Source organism: Taeniopygia guttata, chromosome 7 (assembly GCF_048771995.1).
Source record: "Taeniopygia guttata chromosome 7, bTaeGut7.mat, whole genome shotgun sequence".
Taxonomy (NCBI): domain Eukaryota; kingdom Metazoa; phylum Chordata; class Aves; order Passeriformes; family Estrildidae; genus Taeniopygia; species Taeniopygia guttata.
Genome location: NC_133032.1, coordinates 25,922,308 through 25,942,873, shown reverse-complemented (window position 1 = coordinate 25,942,873; position 20,566 = coordinate 25,922,308). Strand labels below are relative to the sequence as shown.

Below are 20,566 nucleotides of genomic sequence, written 5' to 3'. Positions count from 1 at the left end.
GGAATTCAGAAGCTCTTCAGACACTGGTGAAACCAAAAGGAAAGATGGAGAGTCAGAGGAAGCCTTTTAGTTCTTTGAGTGCTTTTACTGACGTTGTGATATCCATTAACATTCCTTCTTGAAATTAGTCTGTCGCGTTCCTCAAGTCCATTTTCTTGCAGGAAAAGCAGTGGGCTGCAACATTGAGCTGTTTTCTGCATGCTCTTTTCCACAGGACATGGATGTGTCAGAGCAACAGCTGGGAAGGAGGGTGCAGGTGTTCCTGGCAGAGCAGATGGGAGAGGTTTGCAGGGAAAGCAGGGGTTTCCTCTGGATGATATCAACCTTTTTTCCACACGTGCTGATGTCGGGAAATGTAGCTCTGAGTGAAAAGGGCATTTTAACAGTTCAGCTGCAGAGTCTGCCTCAGTTTGCCTGGTGAACCAGCACAGGGTGTTTCCAATGAGCTTGCACCTTTGTGGGATCAGCTGGAAGCTGGTGAGACACCAGGTTTGCTGGCCAGCAGAACAGGTTAAATTTAAATCCTGCCTCTTGCTAAATTGGTACTTAGGCTTGTCATGAGCAGCAGCAGCACGAGATGATGGTTGCAGCCCCTTTTGGTTTTGTTTTGTTCAAGTAATGACATTGGCTGCTTTTTGCAGCAGGGGCCTGCCAGTGTCCCCACTTCTGTGTGGGCTGATTACTCCTGGACTGAGAAAACTGGGAAGGGATGGGCAAACATAATTACAGCCTGACAGGGGCTCAGGATCAGACCTGGAACATGAAATCACTTTGAACTGCGCTGTTGAATTACTGATGTTGCACATTGTCCCTGTTAAGACTTAGAAAAAGGGGATTATCTTCTACAGCAAGCTGGTTGTAGTGAAACCAAAGGCTTGTGGTGTTAGTAGGTTTGTTTGTTTTTTAATTTTTTTTTTGTTTTGTTTTTAAACAATCAGAGCTTGAAGCATATGTGAATACACCTGTGCTGGTTTTGATGGTAGAGAAATTGTCCTCTTGCCTGGAAAGGAAAAAAAAAACCACAAGCCACCTCTGCAGCCAGTGATCCTTCCAGTGCACCAAACTCTTAAGTCTGAGCTAAGGACTGCACAGCTGTCGGAAGCTGCTGACAATTGATGCAGTTCTGCTCTTGGACAGGGATGTGGAAAACCCGGGACAATTCCATAAGGCCCTGCATGCCAATAACAGGGCATTACTTCATTTCCCCTGTGGAGAATGTGTGCATTTAATTGTACAAGGCTTTGGGGGTTTTGCCTATTCTTGCATTCTCTTCTATTTATAGTTGTCATTAGCTCTTTTTCCAGAATGGCCAATGATAGGGTTGCTGTGGCTGTGGGATGCTGGGATTTTTAATTTGACATCCTTGTGGCCAAGAGGGGCAAGAAGGTTTTAGATTCAACTGGAAATCTAAATTTTATTCCAATCCCAGGCGCTGCAAGCAGTGGATACAACAGTCTGTGTTTTAAAAGGCTGTGTGGCGTGGGAGTGTGTGAATAAAAGCATTTTAAAGACACAGCCTGCCCAGCACTTCTCCTCCCAAGCATGTTGTCCGGCATAAAACAGATCAAACTGTGAAGGATTACTGAATTGACTTTTAAAATATTTTTCTGAGAATGGAAACATGTTGCAAATCTTCTCACTCCATTGAATTTACGGCTTAGATATGAGACCAAAGGGGGGAAGAACAGATTTGACAACTGCCTACAGAAAAAGAAGATATTTTGAAATGCTGCTGATCATTGCTTTAGGGACAAGAAAGGTAAATTTGGGAGAAGCCTCTAGTGGTAGGTGGGTATGGGATGTTGAAGAAAGAATCTGATCTTCCTAATCTAAGGCACTGGGAGCTGGTTCTGGTTCCATCCCTCTCATAGAGCTGGCTCTTGAAAATAGTTCTTGAGTAGCATTCGTCTTTTTAAAGGTGTGTGAATACATGCAACAGTAGAAGCCACTTGCTTTTATGTTGGCCGCTGCTCTCCAAACTGTGGTGAGCACGCTGTCAGCAGTGCTGATGGGAAATATTAACAGCTTCAAGACATCTTGACATGGATTTGGATTGAGTTTCTGAGCTTTTTCTGAAGTTCAGCCATGTAATGTTGCAAGGGTTAGATTATTTTTTTTCTGTGTAGCGTGCTGATTTTTGACATTTTTTTATAAAGCTACTTCTAAAGTTAGCATTTGGTATTTTGAAAGTGCTATATATTGATCTTCTACTACATTCTCCTAATAGATAAATTTCAGTTATTAAGTCCTAGTTAGTTGATTAATATATGTTTAAACATTGTTGGTTTCTCTTAGCAGTGCTTTTCCCCCCCACTTTTTACCTCAGATAGACAACCAAATTATCCCACAGGCTGAATTTTCCTTTGTTAGCTAAACCAGAGCAGGGATTATGATTGGATTCCACCAAAGGAAATGCTAACAATGCTGCTATGGCAGAATACTCTTGAATCATACATAAGTGTAGGAGGTAATCCTTAATGAATTTTTGCAAAGGCTATTGGAAATGGCTTTGAGCAATCAGTGTTAAAGAAGTTGTCTCAGCCTGTTAAATTTTTTCATAATTTGGGTTTCTAGTATTTTCTAGCTTGCAAGTTGGTGAAAAATATTTTAATCATAGACTGCTGTAAATTATTGTAGAAAAAAAACAAGCTGAAAATTAACCTTTGACCATAAAATGAAACTTTTCCAATATATTGATAAGTCAATATCTGTATACAACTTTTTGATCCAACTTATAATAGTAGATATAGTGTCTTCCTGCACCTCTTCTGCAAAACATGGCATTGAATTTGGGAATATATGGATGTTTTTGATGGGTTTGGCTGCTCTTGCTCTTGAAATTCCCAAGCAATGATGCCTGAAGTATGGTAGGTGGTATGTAATTTCACAATGGTAAATGAGGTATTGTACTTAGAACTTAAATTTTAGGTTTAAATTGCCCTTATTAGGATTTTGTGTTGGCTTTTTTTATTTATTTGGCCACAAACCCATTATTTAATAAGTTCCATACGTGGGAAGGGCTTTATTTTTTCAGCCTTCAAAAGTTATTTGAGCATTAGTGGATGTATGGGAAGTAATTAGGTCACTGAAACAAGATTGGTAGTTTAAAGAATTTGTCTTAATGGGATGCAGAAGTTGAAGTGATACCTCTGAAAAGATTCTATGAATGTTTAAAATTTTTTTTTGGTGATTCAGAGAGGTGAACTTTTAGGAATAAAAGTTTCTTTCTCTTCAAAAATATTTGTCCAGTATTTCTGTTTAAAATAAATGCTCTTTTGTTTATTTAGAAGAGTTGACTCAGCTTTGGTTGGTTATCATAGTTCAGCACTGTTTTTGGATTTCCATGTGAATTTCTAGTAATTCCCAGGCTTGGTTCAGGTTTTGGGGATCTTTCTGTATCACTTTGTATGCTTAGCTGCCTGTGGAGCTGCACTTCTCTTAGTTGAATTTGGAAAAACATCAAGCAAGACTTAAGTCTCGATCTAAAATTCCTCAAATGTCACTCACTGATGAAAAACATCAAATAACTTCTAGTGAAGTAGTGGCTGCAGGAAGAGTTGTTTTAAATTAGTCATCTGATGGAGAGGTACTATGGCAAGGTAGCAATGATTATATAATGTAATAGCTGCTCAATGGCATTTTGGGAAACTAGAAAAAATGTTTAGAATTAAAATGTGCAGCAGTGGTAGGCCAAGGACAGCCTGATAGCATTCTGTAGCTGGGAGGTGACAGCTGACTGGTGAAGTTGAGATGCTGTTTCGCGTGGCTGTAGCTGTGCAGTAGCTGGTCCTTGGTTTGTGTGGTCAGCACAGCTGTTCTCTCTCACCTCTGGTTCCCTGTTTGCAGCTGTGAATCCCATACGTTTTTCAGTCTCCTCCTGGAAGCTGAAAGCAGTAACTGTGTGCCCAGAGTTCTTGAGCAGCTCAGTAATCTGCAGCATTTGGATTGGAGGGATAAAAGGCTGGGAGGATCAAATAAGTGCCAAGTTTTGGCCTGACCTTGACTTCTTTGTCTAAATGACTTCCTTTATCAGACTTGCTTACTTTGCTTTGTTTGATCCTGGTGCCCTGTTTGAGCCCAGCTTCTGGCTTTTGCTGCTCCGGTTATATTCATGAAGTGTCTCCACTTGTCAGCTGGATTGTTGTTGCCCTGTGAAAATGTTCTCTCGAGCAACAAAATTACAAGTAAATTAAGTAATTTGGTAACTTCATGTAGCCGATACCAGCACTGTACTAGAATAGGCATTTAAGAGCCCAGGGTTTATGAACTAAGATTAAATAATGTGGTTTTTGTCTCTGAGTGGGTTCACTGAGTTGGTTTCCATTTCAGTATTCATGGAATGGGAGAAATGCAAGTAATGGTGAAAAAGAAATTCAGATTGGGATTATTGACAAATTTAAACCCTAGTTTGGAGATCCTGATGACATTTTTGATAAAATACAGGTTTACATGCACTTGAACATTGTGTTGAAGTCATCCAAACACTGCTTTTGATGCCCACTAGAATCTTCATTCCTCTTTCTAGGAGTGTCATGTTTAATGTAAAGTGGACCAGAAGGCATTGTTGACAATTAGAAGTTAAATTTTGGAATCATGTGGACTACCTGGATAGATGCAATGACTTTTGAGAATGTTCCTTGGAAATATAATTTTAATTTAATTTAAGTTCTTTCAACTTTTTTTCCTGAAGTTGTGTTACTAGATAATGCCTGTGAATAATTAGAATAACCTTGAACTAACCTTTGCTGCTTGTTTTATTCTTGTTTTGTTTGTTTTTCCCAGGACAAAATGGCCAAAATGGAGGTCAAGACATCGCTTTTAGATGACATGATTGGGGTGGGAGATATGGTTCTTTTAGAGCCACTTAATGAAGATTCCTTCATCAATAACCTGAAGAAGCGCTTTGATCACAATGAAGTCTATGTGAGTATATGTTAGGAGACAACATCCTATGGGGAGCTGTGCTGTCACTCTTAAGATATGTGTTTATTTACAAGGATACACACACACTGAGTGCCTGAGCATTATCTGTTGTATTAGGGATGTTTTAAACTTTACTTGTTCAGTAGTCTTTCCTGTACACCATTCTTTGCATTTGATCTTCCCCATCTGGGATATTCTTCCTTTTACTTTTTCCCCATTACACAACATCAGAGATCTCTGATTTTCATGAAGAGCAGTTCCAGAACTGCTGCTGGCAGTTACTTGGATGCTTCTGTTGTCAGAGGGCATCACAGTTATAAATAATTCACTTACAGGGAAGGCACTTCCAGGATGTTAGAGTGGGCTGGAGCAGAAACAGTAAATGCTCAGAATATACTAAGGGTAACTCAAATATTGCTTGATATCTTTGATTTGCAAAGAGGTTGTGTTTATTGCAATGGTTGGGTCTTAAACTACATACAATGAGCTTGGATATATGTGGAAGTAATCAAAGTGTTCAGGCATGTTAATCCTTGAGTGATGATCAACAGGAGAGATGTTGTGAACTGGCAGTAGAAACACAGGCAGGGAATGAAGAGGCAAAAGGTGATTCCAGTTAAGCCTTTCATTTCCTGCTTCATCTCTTTGTTCCACTTTTGCTAAAATGTGCATTGTGTTGTATCTGTTTTATTGCTTAGGCTGTGTGACTTAATAGTTTCTAGAGACTTTCCAAGGCTGCTGGCGAGCCTAAATATTTAAACCAAAGTATGTCTATGATCTGCAAGCAATTGTGTCTGCAGCTTACTCAAATCAAATAGGCGTTCTGTACTTAATTATAATTTAGCCTTCCTCCCCTTTTTAATTTTTGGTTTGATTATATTTTTAATTCTTGCTGAGATTTGAACCATGATGGTTTTATTATACTGGAGATTGGAAAGGAGAATGTATGGGAGGATCTGTGCTATTTTTGTTTGCTTCTTCTATCCCTTAGTTATCATCTGTGCTTTTCTACCTTTGCTATTCATTGTCTGCCATGTCTTTCTTAATTTTCTTGTTCAACCAGGCCTGCTCCCTTTTCTGGGGACATTAGGTTAGTAATACACAATTGCTCCTAACTGCTATTGTATCATTTCCACCAATTTGCTCCTTCAGGTTGTACTGACAATTGAACAAATGGAACAATAAAATTAGATTAAGAAAAGACTCTCAGTATCCATGAAGACCTTGTTGAAGAAGAAACCAAAATGATGTATATTTTTGGAAACATTTTTTCCTCAATGGTTAAAAAAATTAATCTTTTTTTGTTTTTAAACTTCTACCTTTGAGAGTTATATTTGCAAAACTTTGTCTTAAATTTTCCTTGTTCCTTGAAGATGGGTTCTGTTCCCTATGGATAACCCTTGGATGCTGATACAGAGAAGTAGATATCACACTTCTCTTTTCTGCTCTTTCATCTTGTTTCTGGCACATCCTTCACTTTCAATAACTTCAGTGCCTGCCTCTTCTGGGGTTCAGAGGTGCTTTTTTTCCAGTCAGTGGCTTGTATACTTTACATGTTCCACATCAGTTTTAGGGTTAATACTTTGTTCCTAGTGCCTACAGTAACAGTGGGGGATTCTGAATTATCTCATTCTGTTTAACTCAAGAAAATATGAAGAAAAGTAAAGAGACCTATTTTCCTGGAGATTAAAGGAGGCAGTAGCACCCAGCCCAATCTTTGGGCCATATTGGAAAGTTTTATTTAAAGCATTAAAGATGCAAACCTGTTCTGTGAGGGCACCCTGGACTATGCAGCTTCTTATGAAGGATTGCTATAAATCTTGAGTGAGTGGATTTCTCAAGGAGGATTTTGGTTTCTTTTTTTTTTTTTTCCTGTCAACTACTATGGATTTTCCTGTCAACTGCTATGGATTGCATTTAATTACATGTTTCTGCTTAATTCAGACTGGATAGTTTTTCTTGAAAGAAATGGAATGTTTTCATGGCAAATGGGTGTTCTGTTTTGTTATTATCTGCTGTTATGAGCTAGCTGACAACATGTGTTCAAACACACATTTCTTTGAGATGGTGACATTGAAGTATGTATTTCCCCCAGTTTCTGATTCTGCTGCACCTGGCACTGATGTGCAATGTAATTATCTGTATTATGTGCTTTGGTAGGTGATACCAGGTGTCACTTTTCCCTAGCAATGTAGGATCCTTTGGCTTGCAGGTGGGAAAGCCTGTTTTTTCAAGGTCTTACAAGCTCTGTAAGGTCTTTTTCAAGGTCTTACAATTCACAATATGAAGGCCAAATGTCACAGATGTTTGCAAATATTAAAACATTCACTACATGCAATGGTGGGAAAAAGAGGTGTTCATGCCTGTGCCACATGCTGCTACCAAGTATGCAAGTTACTTGGCTTGTGATGCTGCATGGTTTTATTTAGCAAACCACTTGAGGAATATTGTCTTCCCTCCGTATCAGCTGAGTTTTGCTGCCTTGCAAGTTTTCATGCCTCAGCTGCATATTTTAGAAAATTTGTAAAACAGTAACAGTTGGAATGTTACATCACTGTAACAACCACATTAATTTTCAAGTACAAACTCTTCTCCACTTTCTCCTTGCTGCCATCACTCATGGCAACTACACTTTGCATTTCTGGTTTTAGACTGTGATGGGGACAATGGAGCCTCTGTTACACCTGGAAGTAGGGCTTGTTTTACCACGTAAAATATGTCGTTTGCATCCTGGGGAAACAAAATTGCACTATTGTAGAGCTGCTGGTGGTGCTTAACCAAGAGTGCAGAGTTCTGCTGCTCCAACAATTGACCTCTCAGGATCCTTTCAGAGGATTTGTCCTTTAATGGCTGAGCTGTGGGCTTAAGTTCAGCCCTGGTGTCAGTATTCCATTGCAGGCATTGCCAGAAGTTGTGCTCAAGTTTAAAGAACAAAGTCAAGCTGCAGTAAGCCAGGCTTACCCAACATGATTTTCTAAGCAGTTTCCTGCAGACTGAAGGCTCTGTCTGTGCTACATATGTTAGTTTTAAAAGAGAGTTGCAGTTGTAACCTTCAGAAGGGTTTGTTGTGAGGAATGAGACCTGTAACATGGATAGCTTTGAAGATGCTGTAAGGCTGGCCAGATGCTGCACAATGGTGTTGGCCAGTCTTGGTAGGTAAACTCACTAAGGGGACTTAGAGGCGAATGGGCATAAGCTTTGTAGTAAAGCCTGTTGTGACAGGATGAGGAATACTGGTTTTAAGCTCAGAGGGTAGATTTAGACTAGATAATAAGCAAGAATTTTTTTTTGTGATGTGGATAGTAAAACACTGTAACAGGCTATCCAGAGAGGTGGTAGTTGCCTCATCCCTGGAAACATTCAAGGTCACCATGGAGATAGATGTCCCTGCTTATTGCAGAGGGGATTGGACTACAGACTTTTAAATATTCCTTCCAACTCCTCTGTGATTCTATGAAATGTGAGTCAGCTTGATCCATCAGTGAACAAAGCCAAACTTCTCCCCTCCCCATAGCCAAAGATGACAAGATAGTTGGGCTCATTCCACTAGAAGATTTTTTGCCTTTTCTAGTCTCTTTCACAGTTATGTTTGATGCTGAATGTTTGATGTTGGAGAGCCTAGTTCCAGCTCCATTTGCCCATTTGAAACTCTAGACCTTCTCCATAAGAGCTCCCTTTGCCAAAGCATTTTAGGTCTGGATCCTCTGATGGTCCTTTTGTATCATCCCAGACATGTTCACTGTAAGCCCTTCAAGAACATTGGCAAAGTTTCATGCCATGGTGCAAACAGGACAATGAGTTCCCTCCTAAGAGTGAGGGAGCAGACTGTGGCCCGATTACATGTTGTTCAATTTTATGTGTGTTTGGAAAGTTTAATAGACTTGGGTGTTGTGTTACATACTAGAGTGCAAAGCTGGAGGCTGTGCCTATAAAAATAAGCATGAAGGCTGGTGGAGCTGGAGTTAGGCCAAATATTCTACTAAAGACCATCAGATTCTGCAGTAATCTCATGCTGAGTGGCTTTGAGGGGGGAGGGTTTGTTTGGTAATACGCATGTGTTAATTGGAAACGGGAATCTTAGAGTTTAGTCATGTCTAGAAATGTCTGACCAAGAAAAATCTCATTAGAAAGCTGTAATTGTTTATTATATTGTTTTTGCAACTCTTAAACTTTACATTGATAAAATTTGCATTGCTGTTCCACAAAAGCTCTTTTCTGTAACTGTTGGTAACAAGAGCCCGTGGGAGTCTTTCGTTAACTTTACAAAGTAAAATGTAGCTCATGGGCAATGCATTAGCAAGTAGGAAAGAATCCCACAATGTTGATTATTTGAAGGTTTCAGGGAGCAGTTTGTGTGGTTAAAATGTGTGACCTGCAGACCGCATGGAAAACTTAAAATACATTCATAAAGTTCAGTTTGTGTGTGATTGATGAATTTTTGACTTGTTCTGTTGAACTCTCTCTCTTAAGGTTTTTTTTTTTCCCTAAGTTGGCTGAAATATGCTCGCCCAATCTAATTCAGCAATTATTTTTTCCTTTGCAATTTGGGATGCTGACAAATGGGAGGGGGCATCTGTCTCTATATGCATTTACAGTGACTCGTGAATGGTAGAGGTTTTGGATAAAATGTAGTATTTGTATTGGTCTGACACTTATTTTTATGCTGGGTTTGTTGCTCTGTGAGAAATGTGGAAGTGTCAAGAGAAGTGTGAGGAGTTTGGAGGGGAGTGGAGCTACGTGGGCTCACAGGAATCAGCCTTTAGAGGTCAGATAGAGCTTTATTCTGCTGCCCTGTACATTTTTCCCCACAGTTATGTTGTTTCTTGAAGTCTTCCCAAATTTGCAGAGGTCAACATTTTGTTCTTTACAAGAAAATGTTTGTTTGCTTTTTGTTCTTACAACAAAACAGAATCTTTCTCTGATGTCAGCGTTTAATTTGTATTTTTTGGTGCGTGGAGTTTGTGGGCTGCTTTGGGCAGCAGCAGTCTTATGTTACTGAACATTTGTTGTTTTATCACTGAAACATTAAATATTTGGCATTCCAGGGTAATAACTCTGTTTTATCTGTTTGAGGTAACATCCTTGTGGCAGCCTTCTGCTGGCATGGCTGTTGTCGTGTGCTTGTTTCATAGACTGAGCTGCTTCCTGTTGATCTCGATTGCTTTAATATTTTAGGGTTAGCCTTTTTGGTTTTGACTTGCCTTTACTCCACTGTCTGTCTATACTATTGATTCATTCCATTTTCAGCTACCTTATATTATTTAGGACTTGACTGAATTGCTGCCAAGCATAGTGGCTTTGTTTCTGCTGCACTTGTACCTGGTATTCCAGATGCTACATTTGCAAGAACAGTGTAGGGAGCAGAATTATGTGAATGAGACCAGTTGTCCCAGTCTTCATCTGCCTTTTGTGACCATCCCATGGATGCTGTGAAGAAGAGTCTTGTGGTATTGGGCAACACAAAGGCAGCTTGCTGGGAAGATCTGTGTGGTAGTAGTAACTGAGTGACTGTTGAAGTTCAGTTTTATTCTCAGTTTCATTACCTCCTGATGCCAGCATGATCGTGTTCGCCAGCATGATCGTGTTCACCTTTAAAATGTTGTTGGGGCCAGGGAGGTCTTCTGTTGGGTTTTGATGAGGGTTCTTGTTCCTTGTGGATTTTGGGTATGTCATAGCTGTGTGTGTTCTGGCTAGTGGCAGGACTGTGCTTTGCTGCTCCTGCAGCAACACACAGAAGAGTCTTTCCTCCTGCCAGCTCTGACCCTGCTCTCTTGTACTTTCATGTGTTTACTTGTGTTTATCCAGCAAGCCCATCCTGGGCTGCTGGTCTCCCTTTGAGGGGTGGCAGGTGTGGTGGCTGTCCAGCTTCTTAAAAGCGGATGGTTTGAGAGCTGGATCAGATCAGCCATCCATCTGCTTGTGATGGGAGCCCAGGGGACCTGAGTTTCCTCCCATCTCCTCTTCCTCCCCTGGGGAATGCCTGTGTCAATTTAAGCAATTTTCCCATCAGTGCCTCAACAGTTTTGCCCTTTGAGGGAAGCTACTGAGTTGTAGTAATAATATTGTTGCAGCTGCCACAGGCTAGGACCTTGAAGCTTGCTGCTTCTTCAGATGTGAAAAAAGGCTTGTGTGCCCAAGGCACATCTTTTCTGTGATAGCTTGTGGCCTAAGAAGTATTCTGCCTCCCTGCAAATCTTGCTTTGCTTTGTTATCTAGATAGAAATCCTGTGGGTCCTCTGGCCCTTCACATCAGCCTGCTCTGGCAAAACAAACTTCATAACTTGCCTAGAGTCAGGAGTAAAGATTTTCGCAGCAGGTTGGCTGCTTTTTGCCTTGAAGTGCTTTGTGGGAGGAGAGTTATTTATCTCAAGGCAGTGCTTTGTTTCCTTTCCTTTTTGTACAGCTCCCACGATTCAGAGCCTCGTGTTTGAGGCACTGTTTGTAGGGCTCCGTGCAGTATTTGCATGAAGGAGTAAGAAAACAGTAATAAGGATCAGAGAAAACTGAATGTATTTGGTGGGTTGTGTGTGGGGGTCTTCTCCTCCCCTACACACTCCTTCTTTTCTGCCTCTGATGTGATACTTAGAAAAAAGAGAGGAGAAAGTGTAGGAAATGACTCTAGTTACAGTGTTAGCTTTGCCTCAAAATACTGTGTATTTCTTCACTAAGGTGATGATGACATCTGGGGCATTTATTGATGGTTTCAGTGCATGTTGTATGAAACCAAAACACTGAAGGAAGATTAATGAAAGATTAACAAATGAAGAAATGGAAGCAAAAGTGTCCAAGGGCTGTAAAAACATGGCTTTCACCCTGAAGAGCATAGGATAGCCTTGGCTGCAACATGGCAGGAGGTTCCCCTTGTCTCCCCCCAGTTTTCATTCATACAGAAATAATGGAACATTTTGGAACGAATCCTATCACTAATGTTTTCACCAGTGGTTTCTTGGCACAGACATACAATCTCCAATCACTGCTTACTTGTGAAAACAAATCTTTCTCTTTTGAGTGGGCAAGCACTGATGTTTGGGGGGTGTTTAAACACTGTCTTGAAAATTCCTCATGCCACCTTTGAGTTGACTTCTTCATTGCTCGTTTTCAGGGTTTTGCCTATATTTGTATCCTGTGTAGGGACTCCTTTTGTTTGTATAAATCATCCCAACGTAGCCAGAGAGGAGACCAGCAGAGAGGATTAGTCTGCCTCATTAATAACAACACTCGAGTCTGTCACAATGATACTGAGGTTAGCAGCAATGTTCACTGAGCAGGGCAGGGATTTCTGTGCCCTCAAGAAGCTCAGAAGAGAAACCCGATCATCTGTGCCCGTGCAACCACGTCACGTACTCGCTCAGACTTGCAGCGTGGGTGTCTTCTGGCAAACCATCTGCTCTTACTTCAGGGCTTGCATCTCAAGCAGCTTCCAGTGCAGTTAAGGGCTTGATCATGGCCAGTGCTGGTTGCCCACAGCTTGTCCAGGCTGCTGCTCCTTGCACAGTGGCTTGCAGCATCAAGCCCATATTGAAGAATATTTTAGTAGTGTGGTTATCCTCTTTGACTGAGGTTGCCTGTGTTGTGATTGTTTGCTCTGGGATGCAGATGTAGGCTTCTGCCTTTGTGTGACCTCTTTAAGCATTGTTTCTTGAGTCATTATATCAGCCATTAATTTTGTATTTTGTACAGGACTGTTATTTTGTCTCCTCACTTTCTTATTTTCCTTGATTGCTTTTCCCTTCTCATCCCTTCAGGACCTCACCTACTGCTCTTCTGGATAGTTTTTTTTACAGCCTTCACTGTTCCATCCAGGTTTTACAAGGCTGCCTGTCCTGGTTAATAACTGCATTAAGCACATAGAGAAGTTTACCAGGATTAGTTTTTTTTTTTCTATTACAACATACAGACTTTGTCCACTATATTTCTGGGACTAAAATGCTGTTTCTGGGAAGGTGGGCTTGAGCAAGAGAGTTTTCATCATCATGGAGAATAGTCTGTGTTTGTTCAGAAATCCAGTGATCTATTTCCCTGCTCAAGCTCCCAGCTCACTGAAGCACAAGCAGAGCTGGCCCAGCCTTGCCTCAACCTGAAGTGCAGCTGCTCAGCTTGGATCACAGGTAGAGTTTATTTTGTATGTGCTGTGTGGAACAGTGCTGGCAAACCGTGGAGTGTTACAGGATGAAATCCACGTCTGTTTGTTTGTTTGTCTTTTTCAAGTACCCTGCCCATCCCTCTCCACCAAGCAATACAAACACCTGCATTGCCACACACAGGAATACAAAAAAATCAAAGCTCAGGAAACAGCAAAGGGCTCAGGTGCTTTTGCTTTTAGTCGTGATGTTGCTCTTTTCTTTACTCTTTTCAAACTCTTGCAACTTTGTGTTTCCAACCTGAAAAAAAAAAACCACAGTGGACCAGAGGCACAGGGCATTTAACTATTTTGTGGCCAACCACAATGTAAAACAAATTTGAGCTCACAACGTGATTGTTCAAATAGTAGGTGATATTTTAATACAATACTGATCTAGCTGGTAACAGTTATTAAAATGGGAAACTTCATTATGGAGTGAAGTTGTAGTTTTAAATTTGCCTGGCTCTGAGATTGAGACAGCTCAAAACACTTAGAACATGTAAGTACAGGCTTCCTCTGCCATCTCCTTGCCCTCAGCTGTTCTGAACATGCAGTAGCACACATGCTTATGAATTGGCAAGATCCAGAACTGCAGTAGGTCAGGCAAATACAAAGGAAAATGAGTATTATATTTTCATGTGTCACACTAAAATAACCCCAGAAAACCAAAACACAGCCCTCCCCAACCACAATGAAAACAGTGCTGGGCAAGCCTTGGTTTTGGATTAATTCTGATAAAACCTAGTCACACTTTTCTTTGATCCTACATTGTCTCCCATTTCAATGAATTTTTTTGGTGGCATGATCTGAAACTCTTCAAAGATCTAGGAACCAAATGATTATTTGAGCATAGCCATTATTAAAGGAATGTGCATTATATGTATCTGGAGGATTAAAATTGGCCTGCATAAATGGAAGAATCCAAACTGGCAATCTTATTTTACTAAAATTTCTTGGTTTTCTATTTCTGTACTCCAAAGTTTAACAAATTAAATAAATAGAGAGAAACCTTGTTGCCCCTGGAAATCAGTGCCCTTGCCAGGTACATTTGCACTTGGGGTATTTTACAGCAGGAGTGACTTGTGTGCAGCAGCAATTTCTCTGGGCTGTTACAGGCTACAAGAGGTAAGAAGCAGTGGGTTTGTTTTTAGCAGAACTGACAAAAGGGTACAATTCCAAAAGGCTTGCAACAAATCCGTGTAGATGATTAGTGACTTTAACCTCTGCAGAAGGTTGCTTTGCAGAGATTGCCATAGATCCAGAAAAGCTTTTAAGGATACACAGTGGGCTTTTATGACAGCCCCAAGTGGACAACTTCTGTGCTGCTGCCTCAAGTGGTGTCAGTAGTGTTCCCTGGCTTCTGCAGATGCAACCTCCTCTCTTCTGGCCCTTGGGGCATTGCAAGTCTAACTTTGACAGGAGGAAAACCAGCTTTATTAATATACTGTATCCCAGGGTGTGAAATATTCTCCTGTAAGATGTACTAGTGCTCTTCTAAAGGATGCCCTTCTTGGGCTGGCCTGCACTGCCTCTATCCTGTGTATCAGATTTCACTGTGCACCCTGGCTGCAGAGGTGGTTGGGGACTTTTCACTGGGCTCACTGAAAGGTTTCTGCAGACTCTCAGCTGGAAATGTCCAGTTTATAGCAGTAACTTTCCCTAGCCCTTGACTGGGAAGAGGCTGCTGCCTGTACATTTCTCACAAGCAGCAAGAGCCTTGTTATTATCTTGCTATTTGGCTTTTTCTTAAGGCAGTCTGCTTGTGTGAGAAAGGCTCAGAAGGCCTTGCAAAGCTTGAAGTAAACTTGAAGTAGTACTAATATCTTGCCCCAAGTGTTACATTGGCCTCCAGTCCTAGGGGTAGAAAGTGGAGCATCGAAGAGTTTTGGTCATTGCCTCTGGACCAGTATTTAGAAGTGGCGTGTAACAAATATTAACAACTTTTCCAGTTGAATTAGAATTTGGAGTTTTCTTGCTGCTTGAGATGTTAACCCCTTATGTGAGCAGGAATGAGTTGTATGTGTTGATTTGGTGGAGAATGCAGAGTGTGGTGTCATTTAAGCTGAAAAAAATTTGAATGCCCTGTTCTAAAGCTGACTTGCACTGTTGCCACCCCACATGAGAGATGCTCTGAGAAACGATAAGTGAGGACCCTTTTGCTTTGTGTTCTGGGCAAACACAGAATTCACCTCTGAGTTGCAATAAAGTAGAAGTTGGGAGGAAGGAGTAGTATCAAGAATTTAGTTAGCAAAACAGGAGAGACAGCAGATCTCATCCAAGCTTGTATAATGAGACCATGTCAAACCAAGAAAGAAATCAAATCTCCTGACTGTACTCTGTGCATCCATCATCATGAGGCCGCTCTTCTTCTTTCATTTTTGTCCTTAAGCAGGGAAATTCAAGAATCTCTTTTGTCCCTGGGGTGCTGTGGTATGATCTCCCACTACTTTTGGGTGTTCTGCTTCCAGCACTGGAATGCTTCTGTGCTTGTCGCTCGCTCAAGGATTTAAGCCATTTATTTTGTTTGTTTATAATAGAGTTCTGGTGGGAAGACAGATGTTATGTGGGAAAGCTATTTTCCGGATCTGTTTATCCCTGTTATGTGGAATCTCACAGACCACCAGTAGCAATAAGCTATTAGGCATCAGCTTTGAGAGATTGGCATTTTCAGAAGAGGAAATGTATTAATTCTTGTAAGCAGCTTTGCAACAAACCCATTGACTTCTTGGCATACTTTGGCTTGGTGTTTAAAATGGATTGGAGTATGTCTTTGTTTCAATATAGCCATTTGACCTTTTGAAATTTTAGTATTTTAGGAAATGGCCTGTATTTGTTCGTATCTGGCAGTAAGGCACTGACTTGAATTTCCAAAATACGTTGTCTAAGCAGCGCTTAGCTATGAAGACATGGGTCTGAATAAATCTTATTTAAATGCCTGTATTCAAAATTAATAATCAAGGTTTTCACTTTCAGTAATCTTTCTTTATCTTGAAGTCCCAGGGTACTTCAAGTAACTTAGCAATTAAATTGTATGCTATTGTGGTAGCAGAATAGGGACAAGTCTCTGTGTTCCAAAGAATTCATGTTTCAAAATATAACGTTTAAGATTCAGACTTCATCTCTTTTCTGCTGATACTGGCTTCACAACAGGCTGAGCTCACAAATTCCTAAGATTTATGAGGAAACAATTTATTATTGTTTTATCAGAGAAGAGTCCTAATTGGGCTATCTGTGCACTTGGGAAGACTAGCAAAGCTTCTTACTCTTAGGCATCTGTTAGTCTTGCCAGGCATATGTAGACTTCCAAATTGCCAAAGCTGCATGTGTTGAGAGATGGCAAAATAAACACTGTAGAAAGGCAATTTTAGCATTTCCATCTTGTTCAGCCAAAGAGATTAGACATAGTTGGAGAATAATTTCCTCCATAGGGGAAGGATGACCACAAAACTTGAACATTTTTTTCTTTATTTGAAGAACATTTACATAAACACACACTGTGGTGTGTGCTTGAAAGGAGCAAAACTCTTAATTATTTGTTTTTTTCTGATCCATCCCAGGAGTAGGAAACACTACAAGGATGAGCTGTGAGAGTCTCTGGAGGCCTCATGCCACTTGTTTTATCACTGCAGTCTGTTTGATTCCACTCAGTTTGGGGCAGAAAATGCCACGTGAGTTCACTGCTTGGCTGTGCATATGTGTGCAATGGAAAGTGGGAAATATTCCTCTCCTCACTTTCTGCTAAGGACCAGATTTAGTAGCATTTAGCAGGAAATTGCTTTAGGCATGGAAGTTAGACCTGGAAATGTAGCAATAATTAATATTTTCCATTTGTTATTGCAGCCTTGGCCATAATTTGGTGCTCTACTGAACATGCTAGTGGGTAGCATAGGCTCCTCATGCCTCTCCTCCCATTTCAAACTACAAATTACAGTATTTTCTCTAAGAAATATTGTGGGGAAAAATCAAAATACTGATTGTCAGGTGCTGAGATAGCAGCACAGAATCATAGCACATTTTAAAAACTATTGTGGTTTTTTTTTTTTTTTTTTTCCTTCTGTAGTTATTGTAAATGTAATCCAAGTAATGGGAACCTGTGGCTTTGTGTAGAGCATATGCACCTCCCAGGGAGCACTGGTTACTGGAAAAACCCTGTTTCATCAGTTATTTATTTGTTTCACAGTTGTGGAAAGATGGATGAAACACTTGGGGTTTTATTAACCTTTGGTCAGTATCTGCAGGCAGGATGGAGTGGGATTTTGGCAATTTCGCCACTTGGTGTATTTGATTGCAGCCCTTGGAGCTGGAGGGAGGCACAGAAAGCTGTGGGATACCTGACAGTAGCCTTAAGGATTCAAATTAATTGTGTCATGAGCAGACATGGGAGTCATGGTGTGCAGAATTGGTCTTCCTTGAGGCCAGCAGTGCATGGGATCTAACAGAGTGAACAACACATTTCTCCCTTTGCTTCCTAAGAGTGCTGGTGAGTGCGTTTAGAATCCAGAAATAAAAATTGCACTTCACGCCTGCTGAGAAACCACGGCAGGGCTTTGTTTGGCTTGAACCCTGACAGCAAATCTCTCCTTTGACAGAAACCTGTCCACGGCTGCTTCCCTTCAGGTTTCTTTGGTACCTGAGGCTTTGACAAGGTGACATAAAGTTCCTCCTTGGGAAGAGGGGCACAGTCCAACACCAGCCTTGCCTTTTGGGGTTTGGTGTGAGTGGCCAAGGGCTGCAGCAAAGCTCGTGTGACATTTGCCATGCAGATGGAGTCAGTTCTCAGTGAACATCTGTGTCCTTTTGCCTTTCCCTCCCCCAGCTGAATTAGTCACAGAAATATAGTATGATTGGGCTTTCTTTTAGAAGATGTTCATAAAAGGCTCTCAGTTATGCAGAAATAGCTACTTGGTACCCAACAGAGAGAATCTAAAAGGTGGTTTGGAAAGTATGAACATATTTATTCATTGCTACAAGTGGGCCATTTTTTTTTTTTTTTTGTTTCCACAAAAGTATTAAATGAATAAGTAATATATTAGCAGCAAAAGTATGTTAAAAAGGAAAACCTGCAATAATTTTCTCTTTTCCTTCAACAGACATACATTGGCAGCGTGGTGATATCAATAAACCCCTACAGATCTCTACCCATTTATACTCCAGAGAAAGTGGAAGAATACAGAAACCGAAACTTCTATGAACTCAGTCCTCACATGTAAGTACAGCAAAGAAATTTTAGGTTTTGTTCTGTCCCGGAACAGATGGTACCAGCTGTCTCTCTCCTCAAAAGATCTGTTGATTAAAGCAGTCAAAATGAAAATCACACCACCACTCCCCCAAAATGAATTTTTTATTAGCTCAGCCATATTTTAAAGTGAAGCTAAAATGAGTTACTCTTTTTCTTTCATGCACTTAGGCCCTGGTATGTGCATTTCATTACATTCCTCCCTAACTCTTAGCAGTAGCCAGTATTACAACACTGTGAAGTAAGCAGTCTGTTTTCAAGGAAATCTGTTTCTTTCAAAGTCCAGATGCCTCCTGGAAGCCTCGAGGTGCTAAATGTGTTTGAATCATATAGTGTTACTTTTGATATCTGAAATTCTTAATTTATCTTTGTGCAATGCAGAAAAAAAAAAAAAAACCCTCTCATGATGAATGCAGAAATGTGTTGTATATGTCTGAATGGTAACTGCAGGAAAATTAAAGTTTGGTCTTCTCTGTGCTGGGTGGAAATGAGTCCATTCATAGAGGACAGCCTAAACGCATAATGCAAACTTTAAGACTAAAATAGGATGAATAATAGGACAAGGTGCTGTTTGCAGGTGTGGGTGGTGTGCCTGAGAGTAAGGTACATGGTCTTCAAGGTCTGCATGTTGCAGTAATCATTTTATCTTGCTAGTTTTAGAGGTGAGGCTGAAGCCAGCTGTTCCTCCCCTCAGTGTGACTCTGGGAAGGAGAAGTGTTTCCAGCTGGTTGTGAGGTTGCACCTGACTCTTCAGCCACAAATTCAGGACACTGACTTGGTCAGTCAGTGGCTGGATAAGTGTCTAAACAGGGCCATGCATTTATGCATCTTCCTTCAGTGTTAACATTTAGGTTAAATGAAAATTATGTGTAGAAATACTGATTAATTTTTTGCCTTAACACTTCTTCTGTCACCCTCCCAGAAGCATAGTCTGAAATGCAAACAGCCCAATAATCAGATCAAATAAGCTGCTGATAGTTCTTGGACCTCTTGGTTCTGAACTCTGGCTAAATTCAGGTTTTCATTCTTCACTGTTTTGTTTAGCAAGCCCAATTGCTTGCTAAACAAATTGCTTGCTAAATTGACACAGTTCCTTGCTAAAAGAACTTTCTGCTCTGCTAATTTCGTTCAGCTGCATAAAATTTGCTGTCATATGATGGAGTATTTTAAAAATGAAACCTGTGAGTTAAAGTTTGTCTGACATTGTGAAAGTCAGTATATGCACTTGGTTCCATCTTGAATCAAGTATGTAGTAATATATTGATCTCCACATTTTTCTGTCTCTATTGAGAGATTGTTTTTCTGAACAGAAATGGTCAAGAGTCATTCTTGTGTGTATTATGAGAGCCTGAACTTGGTAGAAAAGTATTTCATAAACATAATTAATTACTAGTGACAATAATTGTATGGTCAGGTTCCCACCTCACAGCAAGGACTTCTGGAGCCCAAACACTAGAAATCTACTTTAAGAGCAGGAGACTGAAGTGAGAAAATATTTACTTTTAATTTTTGTCATGAGATCTCAATTTCTTGATAGCAATAGATTTTCCTTGCAAGTTTGGGATAGAGTCCCTAGTCAAGAAAAATGTAAACCTAACTTGTTTTGGACAGATATGATCTCTTCATAAATTTTCTTTATTTTGTATTGCTTCTGTGAGAGAGTTTTGTCTTCTGACACCTGCTAAGTGGACAAAATATCTTTAAAAATAAAGGATTAGGAAATAACCTTATGGTTTCTATTACTGATACATCATTTCCGAACTGTAGAAATATAAAGTGATCTTACTTTAGGGTGACCTTGCTTCCCTTCCCACCTGCCTCTAGATGCTTATGGGAGTTGCAGAATCAAGAGAGTCACTTTTGGCTCTGCTAAAATTGGTAAACTTCTCATCATCTTCAAGAGAGATTTGGGCAGTATTGTAGGTGTATAAAATAAGTGCTGCTGTAGGCTGCCTTATGGCATCTCCGGCAAGCCTAAAAACCACTTTTCTTCCCCTTTAATGTGGCATGCCCGGTGCTGTACCTAAGGATTTGTGCCAGTCCAGTTGTCCACTGTGCCAACGTGGAGCTGGTCCTTGGGTGCTGGTTAACAGCTCATGAGTGGAGCCACAGTCCTGCATGAGCCAGGCCTGGGCTGTTCACCCACACTGTGCTTGTCAGGACAGTCTGAGAACTGAAATGCCAGCTGGGATGGAGCTGGCATCATCCTGTCCTTGCAGCTTGGAGCTAATTCTAGGGTTGACTGCTCTGGCTGCAGTAGGCCACTGCTAAAAGCAGGGTTCAGG

General features: G+C 40.6%; 1 protein-coding gene across 5 annotated transcripts in view; it reads left to right on the top strand.

Moving 5' to 3' along the window:
* The window catches only part of MYO1B (myosin IB), a 110,557-nt gene that overhangs the window by 10,473 nt on the left and 79,518 nt on the right, over positions 1 to 20,566 (top strand). For all 5 annotated transcript variants that reach the window (XM_030277822.4, XM_030277821.4, XM_030277825.4 and 2 more), the window contains exons 2-3: positions 4,783 to 4,923; positions 18,136 to 18,251. In XM_030277822.4, the coding sequence (XP_030133682.1) occupies positions 4,789 to 4,923; positions 18,136 to 18,251 (251 nt within the window). In that variant the 5' untranslated portion in view covers positions 4,783 to 4,788. The remainder of the gene's footprint in view (positions 1 to 4,782; positions 4,924 to 18,135; positions 18,252 to 20,566) is intronic.